This window comes from Poecilia reticulata, linkage group LG15 (genome assembly GCF_000633615.1).
Source record: "Poecilia reticulata strain Guanapo linkage group LG15, Guppy_female_1.0+MT, whole genome shotgun sequence".
Taxonomy (NCBI): Eukaryota; Metazoa; Chordata; class Actinopteri; order Cyprinodontiformes; family Poeciliidae; genus Poecilia; species Poecilia reticulata.
This window is the reverse complement of record NC_024345.1, coordinates 27503274-27516040: the sequence shown is the minus strand read 5'-3', so window position 1 is coordinate 27516040 and position 12767 is coordinate 27503274. Positions and strand designations below refer to the sequence as shown.

The 12767-nt window shown below is 43.0% G+C and overlaps 1 protein-coding gene across 3 annotated transcripts in view; it reads left to right on the top strand.

Annotated features, from left to right (window-relative positions):
• Positions 1–12767, top strand: part of bcl11aa (BCL11 transcription factor A a) — a 54988-nt gene that overhangs the window by 1679 nt on the left and 40542 nt on the right. Inside the window, exon 2 of one of the 3 annotated variants that reach the window (XM_017309040.1) lies at positions 1861–2310. In XM_017309040.1, the coding sequence (XP_017164529.1) occupies positions 1861–2310 (450 nt within the window). Of the gene's footprint in view, positions 1–1857; positions 2380–12767 lie in introns of all 3 variants that reach the window. The other 2 variants (XM_008430340.1, XM_008430338.1) reach the window with 2 other exon arrangements.

Genomic DNA, 12767 nt, shown 5'->3' with positions numbered 1-12767 from the left:
CCCCCCTCCCCAGTTCGTCTTCATCACCCCAAACCTACGTCCTCTCTCCGGAACTCCCCCCCGTTTTGTCTGTGCATCACTTTTTACATACATGTAGCCTTTGCACCCATTCTGTCCGCCACGCAAATTTTCTCCAGCACACAGACACACAGAGGTTTCCAAATGTAGCAAACGGGGCTCAAAATTCAGCCACAGGAGCAAAACAACAACAACAATAATAATAATAACAGTAATAATAATAATAATAATAAAAAACTTGGACATTTATTTTCATTCCCGTTTCCCTTCTTATAATTTTACATAATTCTACATTTCCTGTTTTTAAAAACACGTTGCATTTCCACTAAAGGTGTCTTTTATCCTCCAGAAAATGTTGGATTTACTTTGTGTCAACAGATATTTTCAGTCTTTTGAAAGGAACAATCTAACTGAAAAAGCATGTCTGTAAAGTGATGGCTGTAAATCCTGTTGTGGCATGTGAATTTAGTGAGCAGCAGACATATCCCCTCTGCTCCTTTTCTTGTTTGCTCAGCTCTAAAATTAGACACAGATGAGTGGCTTCTGCATGTTTCTGTTTTACTGAGATTTTTTTTGTTTGTTTTTTTTTTCTTTTTTAGTAATTTACCTCCTTTTCAGTTTACAAGTTGTCTCTCAATTTCACCTTCATATGTCAGGAGCTTTTTGCAGATAGAAAACATTTATTTTTAAACAAATAAGTGGATTTAATGCTACCCCTCTTCAGGGTTTTTTTTGTCTAACTTGCATAGACCTGAATATTAATCAAAGACAGGGAATATTTTGGAAGCGGTGTTCAGGAAGCTGCTGGGCCTGGAGAATCCACGTCCCAGTTTGATGTCGTTCAGGACCGTGACGTCCAGATATTTCCTTGAGGAGGGGTGCAGTCCACATTCCCACCAACCCAGCCTCTCTCCCTCCCTTGTAGACACACACTTTCCCGCAGACACTCGGCCACACGTGTGTGCACACGGCGCTCCGTCCCATCTCCCTGCCCCCCTTCCTGTTATCAGACCAAAATCTGTATCCAATCACCCAGATGGTGAAAATTAAAATCTATTTTTTGATTCTCAGTGGTCTTAAGTTCATTAAAATGTGAAATTGGCAGATGAGTAAAGAAGGTCAGCGCACATTAGGCTACTAGCTCAGAGTCAGACTCTTCACCTTGGACTGGAAGATTTTCTTTTAAAAGAGGGACGCTGAGTTTTAGTCCTCCCAGTTTGCTGCTTCCTGAGCTCTACAAGAAGATTCCTTAAAAAGCAGTCATGTCCACCTTTTCCTCACCTTAGGAGGGAGAAACTGGACTCTTCTGAGGTCCGGACGTGAGGCACAAGCAGAGGGACTAGTCGTCCCATTGTCCCTCCTTCTCCTTTTGCAGCACATGTGCTGGATGTGTTTGTGACAATCCTCCGCGCTGATTAAAGGCTCAGCCCGTGTACAAACACGGACCGGCAAGTCAAACTCATCCACATATTTAGGTTTTTCAACGCATCATTTTCTAAGCTCCCCCTGTCATTGGCTATGAAATTGTTATCTTTAAAGCCGTGTGATTGGAGCTTTGCATCCATTCGGGATATTATTTCCCACCGTTTATTGCTGTGATCTGTGATCCAGATCCATCTTGCATTGTAATCACTTTTGCTGCATTTTGTGCATTTCTATTATTACAAGGCCCTCGTTCTCAGCCCCTTATTGTGTGAACCACATGTGAAGCTCCGTCTCCATGACTCTGATCCTGTGTGTGACCGTTGGGTCCCTCTCATCACATCCCACCAGGAGTCGCATCAATAGGTTGGAAATTTAAACACAAGTATCTAATTTCTCTCCCCTCTGCCTCCGCAGCAGCCGAGCCCCTCTCCACGGCCGTCGTCTCGTCGGAGGAGCTGTCGGAGCGCTGCTCGGAGCACTCGGAGGACAGCGGCAGCCTCAACGGCCACCATCCGGTCCCCACTGCGGGCCGGTTGGCCCGGCTGGGTCCGGACTCTCACCCCTCGCCGGAGCAGGACCTCCTGACCTGCGGTCAGTGCCAGGCCACCTTCCCCCTGGCAGACATCTTGCTCTTCATCGAGCACAAGAGGAAGCGATGCCACGGGCCACCCTGCCTCGCCATAGGCAGGGGGCTGGACAAGCCCCCTTCGCCCTCCCCTGGTTTGGCCCTCACCCCTTCACCCGCTCTGAACTCTCTGCGTGGCCGGAGGCCGGTTGAAGTCGGGGTTCAGGCCACGCTAGCAGACGAAGACGATGAGAGGTTCTCGTCGCCTCGGGGGATTTGCCCAAAGCAGGAGCCCCTCCCAGGTAAACAGAGCAACATGCATCACCTCCAGCTCTACATGAACACAGGCGCGGCAGGCTGCAGAAAAACAGGTGACTGAACGTTCAGAGCATGGGCTTGTGTGTGATCATGGCTGGATGTTTAGCTGTACTTCGCCTTTTCCCTTCACTGCCCTCAGAAACAGCTCTAGTAGAAGTTTGGAGGAGCTCAGATGCATATTTCTTATCCTTTTGAAAGGACAGAAGGTTTTTTAAGTCGTGTTTTTATTGTAGTACAACAAGCCGGCATGTTTTGTTGCTTCTGAATGAAAACATTTGTCCCAGTAAAACCAACTCAGGTCTGCCTGAACTTCACGGGTCGGACAGTGGACCAGTGAAGTGTGTGCTGCACCAACTGGTCAGGATGTAGTGTGTATCTGTTTGTGTGAGGCAGGGCTTTATTAACCAGCTGTGCAGCGTGTGTGTGCCTACCCAGTGTGGCCTATTCCCACTGGCCAGTTGAAAGGAGACAAGAGTGCCCTTGAATTTGTTTTCCCATTGGTCAAGGCATGTGTATGTGTGTGTGTGTTGATGCAGGATCATTTTCTGACCAGTGTGTGTGAGTTTTGGTCTTGGGAGCAGCTGAAGCGTCTCGCTGGGACTCTGTTTATGTCTCCTGCTCTTGGTGCGCCCGCCCTCCTTCCCAGGGCGCCGTATTTTACCCAAATAAATTTGGCCCACGTCAGTTTCCCTCTCGGAGTTTACCTTCACGCTGGAGAATCCTTCCACTTTCCGTTTTTGAATCAAACGAGAGCCTCGCTCACGGAAATGTTCTAACACCACTAATTATTTGTTACAGTGCTATTTCTCCCCCCCCACCCGCTTCCTTGTGCATTTTAATTAGCGGCAGTTTTTAGCCGTGTACTAAATTAGCTGTTGCACGGAGAGGGAGAGATGAAAAACACCCCTCATCACTCCGTTTGCCGAACACAGCTCAGGAATTTGAGAAAATGAGCCCCATATTCCACATTTGGAGCTGAACTCGGTTCCCATGATTGAAACGTTGCAGCTACGGGAACGGAGATTTTTTGGGAAAATCTGCGCCATCCTTGACCTTTTCTCTCCACAACGGCAGGAACGCGAGCTCGTCTTTTAGCTTATATGCTTCTCTGGTGTCTGCACGTATGTAAAACACACACACACACACACACACACACACACACACACACACACACACACACACACACACACACACACACACACACACGCACACACACACACACGCACACACACACACACGCACACACACACGCACACATGCTTTCTTACACACTCTCACTCTCGCAGACACTCACCAGCTAAACTGGGTTATTAGAGCGATTTACATCATAATAAGGGCGTCTGGTTGCTTGAATAGTGCTGCGTGTGGGAACGTCTTGGTGGGAACAGCTGTACGCTCAGACAGGACAGGAAAACAGGACAGCAGCAGCATACATCTTCTCCAGGCTTGACACCACACTGAGCGGTGGACAGGCCGAGCATTATTAAAAGTTTGCCGGTTCATGAAAAGGGGGGAAACACATCTCTAAACGGTCTGTTTAAATTTACGTCTTTCCCCTTTAATTTGCCATTCTTTCTGCGGAGCTTCCCTCTCTCCGCAGCAGCCAATCTCTGCAACACATTCATCCTGATAGCTGATAATTAAAGCCAGCACCCTCCAGCCGCCCCCCTCTCCCTCCCCTATCCGACCCCAGCTTTCATCCTAATTGACCCCAAACTGGCAGGAGATGCAAAAAAAAAAAATATATATATATATATATATATAATAATCTGCTGAAGCTGCGATTGTGGCGATCCAAAAATATTCACAGTGACACTGAAAAGAAGAAAGATGACTTGTGTGTGTTTCTTATTTGTGAATGTTGTGCTTTATAAACTTTATAGAGCCTCTGGACAAGAGGAACAAAAGGAATCAAGATGCAACTTCTGTTTTTACTGAACGGCCTGAATATTTTCCAACATAATAACGCTGACTGGACATAATTTACAGTTTATGCACCCCCATGTTTACATCTGGATGCATCCTGCGTACTGTGCAAGCTGAGAGCATGTGCATTTTGAAATAAAAAAAATAAACATCTGCATCTGAGCCACACAAAGCACACTTACTTTTGCTTTTTTTCTGCAACCAACAAACAGCTCTGGCCTAGATGTTTGCGTGTGTGTGTGTGTGTGTGTGTGTGTGTGTGATAAATGAAAAGGCAAATCATTGCTGCAAAAAAAGGCTGGGTACCTGACCATTAAAGTCACACACACATAAATGCTCAGCGCTCTCTTGCTTGCCCATTTATTCTATTAATCCCTAACTGAGATGAAAATTCTGATTATAATCCCTGAGGCGGTCCCTCGCTCAGAAACAGCATCGCTAATGTCTCGAAAGAGAGAGGGGTCTGTGTGTGTGTGTGTGTGTGTGTGAAGTGTGAACAGCTATGTCTTGTCCCATTTCTTTTTTCCCCATCAACAGTGGATATTAATGTAAAAATGTATTTGGTTTGAAGATTGAAATTTCGAAGGAATTCTTTGTGGATTATTTCAGCTGTAAATACAACTCCTATTGTTTGGTTTTTCCAAATTGATTTCCTCGTAATGAGGTGCAAGAATTTAGCTCACGTGGTTTGGATGTCGAGTCGAGATGAGGCCAGCGATCTGCGTTTCAGTGAAACATTGGCTGATAAGCTATCTGTATTAGCTCATTAGCACGGATTTTTATCGCTACAAGAGCAGGATGATGAATCCCCCCAAAATTTCTCACATTTCTGAACCCAAAATATCCGGTCCTCCATTCCGCCCTGGCCCCCCTGAAGTGCCGTCCTGGCTTGGAGCCTCACACCACGAGCGTTGTTAGTCTATGATCTACTGATTAGCAATTAGCTTATCATCAGTGGCTAATGCTGCCCATCTCAGTGCACATTAGTGCATTTTTAACACCCAATCACAGTCTGGCTCCGTTTCAGAACGCTCTCCCTCCATCTCGTATCCTTCCTCTGCTTTTTCTTTTCCCTTTTTCTCGTCTGTCTCTCTTTCTCCCTCCCTCTCTCTCTCTTTGAGTCTCACCCCGATGCATTAGCAGTCAATGCAAATCCAGGACAGCCAATTGATACTGAATCAATTACAGTATGTTTGGTGGGCATGTGTGTGTGTGAGTGTGTGTTTCATGCTGTGGAACATCCCAGCGAGCCCAACAAAGAGATTTCACACGCTGGCTGCCATCACTAATCTATTGTCGCTCTCCCTTTTTGTCCGCCTTTCTTTATTTCTCCACATAAGATTTTATTTAGTGGACTCGAGTGCTGCGCTGCGTTTGAACAGCGTCGGCACAGTGAATGGCCTCTCCGAATGTAAACACGCTGCTGTGTGTGCGTGTGTGTGTGTGGGAATCATCAGCGGCAGGATAACACATGCAGTACAGGTTACTGGGACGACTGGAAAAGCTAATAATCTTCTGCAAAGGCCAGTGGTCTGCATTGTGTTATATATCTGTATATTGATCTAAACCTCACTGGGAGAAAGTATTTTCCCCCCTTCAGATTTCTTCTGTTTTTTTAAAATCAGACAAAGTAACCTGATGAATGCAAAAGATGATTTCATTTATTGAGGTTAAAAAAAATCTATCCAAGCCAACATTGCCTCTCCTGCTGACATCAACAATCATCAAACTGTGGAGGAATTTTGGCCCAGTCTTTGTTGCAGAATTGTTTTAGTTCAGCCACATTTGAGGATTTTGAAGCTTGACTGACGTGTCTAACATGTCTACATCTTAATCATATTTATTTTCAGACCTCGATTAGGGTCTTCCTGAACTCTCTCATTGTTATCTTCATTTTCTTGTTTGTTTTTGAACAATTCAAACGTGCTTTGGATCGTTGTCCTGCTACATTATCCAAGTTGCTTCAGCTTAAGGTCACAAACTTTAGGTCAGATATTTTCTCGTTGTCCAGATCCAGTCACTAAGTTACTCTAACCCTAAACTTTGACATGAACACCACCATGGCTGACTGTAATTTCAACATTTGTGTTTTAAAATTATATATATATTTTTGTTTCATTCCAGTTGGTTTTGAAAAGAAAAAATAATCTTTCTCTTCAAAATGTGTTTGGTTATTTGAAACATTTAAGTGTGACTAAAAAAAAAGAAGTAATTTCTAAATCATATGGGGTACAAATTTATATGTTGATGCAACCGGCTGTCCACTGTCGCCTCATACTTTCTCAGGAGGATGGATAGATGAAAAGTGAACGACTCAGTTAAATCGGGAGGGCTTATGTAGATTTACCAGTTTTTGTCAAATGGCATCTGTGTGTGAATCTGTGTTAGTTAAATCTGACCTGGGATGATAGGAAGAGAATCTTAATCTGTTTTTATGAGTGGATTGAATTGTTTTGATTTAACTATATTTGATATGATTTGAATCAGTTGTGTTGTAAAGCGAGTTGAGATGATTTTTGCTGTAAATTGGCATTTTATAAATAAACTAAGATGGAATAAATTATTTAGTGCTCAACAAAAAGAAGAAAAACTGAATATGGGCAGCATGGGGCGATGGTGCTAAAAAACTAAATTTTGCTGCTTATGGTATTAAGAGCAGCAATAAAACAAAGACGAGTCAGTTGACTCGAGCTTTATCCTGCTTGGTAATTCCACAGCACACACACCCACACTGTTATATAAGACAGCATTAAAGTGTTAACTACTATAAACCTCGTCCTGCATCCTCGTCTGGCAGGTTTTCTGCTTGAATATTTGTAAAGCCGAGGTATCCTGGCTTTCCGCAACTGCCGAGAAGATTTCGTTAAGCTCCTGGTTTTGAACCCTGTCCGCTTAGCGAGCACCTCCGTCCTCCTCTGTCTGCAGCTCTGCTTTCTCTCCCAGACTTGTGAAGCTTGAGGCCCGGGCTGAGGTAACCCTGATGACATCCCGACAACATCACCAGTGTTACTTGTGACTCCTCCGGAGGCGCAGAGGGGGATCATGCAAGCGGTTTCTTAGGCTTTGCAGTTTGGAAAAAAAAGAAAAAAAAAATAGTGGTCAAAACAAGGGATTGAGATTAAAGCTAAGGCTGAATGTGATCCTGACTGTGACCTTTGACTTCTTTGTGGAGTAGCTGAGAGATTCCCTGCGGTGATCATTAGATTCCTGCACATATGTACAGCAGGTTGCTTTGATCCTTGTTTTTTTTTTTGGTGTGTTTTGTTGTGCTTATGGCGTTGATTGGTATTTCTTTTCCTCCAACAAATCATGCTCCTGCAGAGAAAGTGATGCAAGGCAAATAACGTGGCAAAAGAAGATAAATTGATGATCAACAGTCATTAATAATGTATCAGTATTAAATAGCAGCCGGTTGTGCTCTTGAAAATCAGATTTGCCAGTGCAGATGCTGACGGCAATGTGCTCCTGGTGTGGTGAACTAAACCAGGGCCGACTGCTGGTACTGAGGTACATCAAGTGTTTAGAAAATGTAGTTTAAAAAAAAACTCCAATGACATGCGAGAGAAGAAGACTGAGTGAAATGTTCTCTGGCTGAGAATTGAAGTTGTAACATTACTCCATGTTTCTGTGCATTGCTAGTCAGATGAAAAGTGTGTTGAGATTTTCCATTTTTACTTGAAAATTTACAAAACGTCATGTGAAAAGTACCGAAGCGTAATGTAAGACAGTCATAAAGCCACGTTGCAAAACTGCTAAAATGTTCCGCGATTCTGTTTATGCGGTTTAAAAACCTTTAAATGAGACGCCAGAGAAATCATCAGAGTTTTTTTTGGCTGTATGGAGCACAGAGCAATGCTGCTGCTGCTGCACACTGGTGGGCAGGAGGCTGAAAGCCACCTCTGAAACTGTTCCATGTTACTTACAAAAACGCAAATTTAGATGTTGAGGAATATTTTTGGTCACGAAAAAGAGTCATGTTGGAGAAGCTAAATAGTCACTATCAATCAGTCTTGTTATGGTACGAGTGGGACGTCTGTTCAGCAGCCGACTTCCGTAGCTAACCGGCTAAAATCTTTGTTAATGTGTTACTCTATGAAAAGCAGAATGACAAATAGGATAATCGTCTTATGAACGTATTTTTCTACTAATAATCTACGAATAAATTCAATCGATCCTAAAATTGTAAATGTATCGATCTTTTAGAAGCTGGAGATTATGTTGTTAGATTAGATTATATTTTAATGCCATAAAATCTTATCATATCAGATTAATATTCAGTGAGATCTCCTATCAACCCATGCCATGCTGGAAATGATGCCTTTTTTCTGGGTTTGGAATAAATAGAAGCAGAGCAGGAAATGGACAGCACCACCACGATGATGAAGAAACGACTTCAAAAAATAAAAAATCCCAAGGAAAAGACGTCAGACTGCCCACACGTTCTGACTGACGGCTGTTCTCTGAGAAGCGCGGCGCTGACGCACCAAAACAGCAACAACGGTCAGCGATGATGACAGATGTGTTAAAAAAGAAAACAAAACAATAAAAAAAGAAAAAGGAAAAATCTCCACGCTTTTTTTGGCTGGCTGGCAAACTTTCCCCAAACAGTGACAGGGCGGGATGAGACGTTGGAAGAAGGGGGATTATTTCCCCGCGGTGGTGGCGGCGTGTCGGTGACGTCAGGTCGACCCGCTCTCTGTGATGGAGGATTGTTTATTGATCCGGCTCTTTGTGTTTATGCAAGTGCCTCGACATCCACGCTACATTTACTTCTTGGTGGTGAGAGGGAAAGCTGCTGTTTTTGGCCGCTCACTTTGTGTGAGTGTGTGAGTGTCTGTTGCGAGGCATGCACACACACACAGGGGCTGCACATGTAGCTCAGCTCTCTTATTATGTTGAAGGCTTGTACATAAAACTGTTTATACACTACAAAGCTTATTTATATAGGCCACTGGATTACAGACTGGCTTTATATACCACACACACAGAGACATACACACGCATACACACACACACACACACACACACACAGACTACTTATGTGTCCATTCGTCAGTGTTACCTGTCATTACTTACATCAGTTGTGTGTTTTCAGTGTGAGTTTATGCAGGATAGTCCCTGTTAAAGGCGGCCAGAGCTGAGCTGGCAGTGTGTGTGCGTGTGTGTGTGTCTCCACTCTGATTCCTTGCTTCCAGTTTGGCTGAACTGCTACTTCGACGTATGACCGCACTATATGTAGCTGCTTATGTAAGCAGAACACAGACTGTGGACACACCACTCTGTGTGAGTCAGTCTAATTGTTGAGTTTTGCATCCTGAGATTCAGTCGGCTTCCTCCTGTCACGGCGACCGTCTCCTCCTTCGTTTCGCATCCTTCTTCTCGGCATGTTGTAAACAGATGGACTTTTAGCTTCAAACATATCACTGCAGTTGCATCTGAAGCTTTTTACCTGAACACAAACAGAAAGAAAAACAGCCCTGGGTTATAAAATCTTGTCCAGACAATACAAACTGATCATCCAACTCTGCCGCTAGTTTCGCAGTTTTCCTCATTTCAGAACCAGATGAGAAATTACGAGCAACATATTGACATTGATATGAATTGACAAATTAAATTACACATTGGCTTACTCTAAAATGTTCTGCGGCAAAACCGTCCTTCTACCACAAACCTAATTTTCTAATGTGTTTTGTTTTTTTTTTACTTTGTTGCAATTTGATAAACTTCAAATATATAGACAGTTGCAATAAGATCCCATTGATATAGATGAACAAACAAAAATAATTACATGCCTATATTTTCCTTTATTGGGGCTTTTCTCTAGTCCACACATGGTCAACAACTATACACATAAGCTCATATATATGAACACACCCTTCACTAGTATTTAGTTGAATGTCCTTAAATAAGTTTCTTTCTCATCCACTCTATTTGAAGCCATCAGCAATGAATGGATGGACATTCGATCACTGCTCTAAATAATTGGAGCTTTTCTAAACTGACTGGAAGCGACTTTTACTGAAGTTCACACATTTTTAACATGGTTGAGCTCTGAGCCATTGAAGAAATGTAATTTTTGCCTGCATGAAGATGCAGAATATTGATGTAATTCTCCGATTTTTATTATTACATCCACTTCCAGTAGCAGAACAAATGAAAACGCTGCCGCCGTAATGCTTGACAATTAAAGTTGCATTGTTAGGTTTAATAACCTCACATCAACTCATTCTTCTTGTCATCAAACTGCTCAGTAATGCCTCATCTGACCATAAAACCTTTTCTTTAAAAGGCATTTAACATGTCCATGAGCACAAATAGACGTTTTCAAAGTAGACGCTTCTTTGCCGGTCGGCAGTCTCACATTTTATGGCTACCAACATCAGTTTCTGGACTGATTATAAGCTCAGACTCCAAATCATCGTCACCAGCAGAAGACCTGACTTTTTCCCGATAATTTGCGGTGGCTCATTTGAATTTTAAGCGCTACTTTAATCTTCAAAGCTCAGATAGCTTTATGAATATGCATGCAATGGGCAGACTTTAGTTCATTACCTTGTTGTAAATTCTAATGACCATTAGGTCCTCACAGTAATTGCCAATTGTTTTGCATTTTTGATTGGGCTATTACCATGCGCATTGGAGGCACACATCAGCCACGCTTGTCAGAGCCGGCATGTCAGGAGGTGTTTGTGTGTTTTAATGCCTCTTTGTGCATATGTGTGTGTGTGTGTGTTTTTATTCATTCACGCCTTAGGTTAGAGATATGTATGTGTTTTCCTAGACTAATATAAATGAAAGTAGCATTTTTTTAATTGAAACAGTGACTGAGGAGTGAGCCAGAGATTGGATGCGTTTAATTTGCATGATGTCTTCTCTGTTTCCCCATTACACTTCTTGTTTTTCACAAACACACTGACAAAGATCACCCAGCGTGAACCATCTGGCTCTCCCCTGTACATTTAGGTCCTGACATGTTGGAAAAGATTTCTCGATGCCCACATCTTTTTCAGTCTTTCTGCTTCTCCTTGAACAAACTCGTGTCAGATACATGTCTTTTTTTTTTCTTTCCTCCGTCCTTACTCATCTCTATCTTCAGCTGCCATTTTGGAGCTAGTGATTCGTCTTCCTAATTGACTTTCTCTTCAACCGTTGGCAAAAACTCTTTAAAAAGGAAGGAGACAAAGAAAATGCATCCTATTGTTCTGTCGTTAGCAGGAAAAATGCTTCTGTTTCTGCAAGCTGCGTGTGCAGAAACACGCTCTATTCCGCCTTTGTACTCAGATACCTATGTTTCTTTTTTGTGAGAGCAAGACAAAAAGAAGAGTCAATAAAGTAAATCAATTTTCTTTCACTAATAAAGCCTGACAATTAAGAAAGTAGAAACAACAAACATGAAGCACAACACAGGCATTAATCTCTTTGTTTTCCTCTTTATTGTTTTTTCTCTCTCATCTTTAAACCTCCCTTCCTAACCTCTAACTCTCACACAGACACTCCTGCTTTTCCCTCCTATTCTCCTGGTTTGTGTACAAGCGCTGTGAGCGAGATATGGGAACCTACGTACCGATGAAAAGGAATTCTTAATTGCTCAGGAATGAGCGCTGTTGCAAACGGTGTTGTAATGGATGAGTGAAAGTGTGTGTGGGTGCGTGTATGTGTGTGTTTCGAGGTGCTGTCTCCGGTGGGACTCACAAGACCTGTTTCCTGAGGTCTCTTTTAGCCCCCTTACAAATACACACATACACACACACACACACGCACGCACGCACGCATGCACATGCACATGCACACGCACACACACCTCTGGCTGCTGTTACTCACTTCAAAGTTGTTAATATTCAGTTGGGAAACTGTATCCAGAACACAACTAAATTATTAAGCGTATGAACTTTTTAGGCAGTAAGATGAACTGATGCGCCACATCTATGAGATCCTCCTTGTCTTTGCACATGTGTGTGTGTGTGTGTGTGTGTGTGTGTGTGTGTGTGTGTGAGTGTGCACATGCCCTCTCCTTCTGCCTAGTGCCTGGTCTTTGGCCAAGGGCATGCATAATTGATCCCGTGCCCGCGATCATTTTCTTGATGTAATTGCCCGCGTAAGATATGATGAAATCTAATGGATAATTCATCTTCAACACCCCCCTCCTCTCTTATCCTACCCCCACCCCTAAAATGGATAAAGAGCTGCTAAAACGTACCTTTTAAGCTTTTCTGTCTGAGTCTGTGGGTGTGTTAACTGGCACAGAAATACTGAAGCATCTACAAACACAACTATAAACATTCTTTTTTTCTTTATGAAAAACTGTGACCGTATGCAGATGTTGAATTGGTTGTGGCTCATTCAAACTAAAACTGCACTGAAAATGCTTATTCAGATTCTCTGTAAGTTTGTAAAAAAAAACAAAGCAGCAAGTCAACCCAACCTGATTCGCTAAGCAAGCTAGTCAAGTTTCCATGTTAATACACTTGCGTGAGGGCAAATCAGCATTCAAGCAGGGCATATAGCGATAACAGAG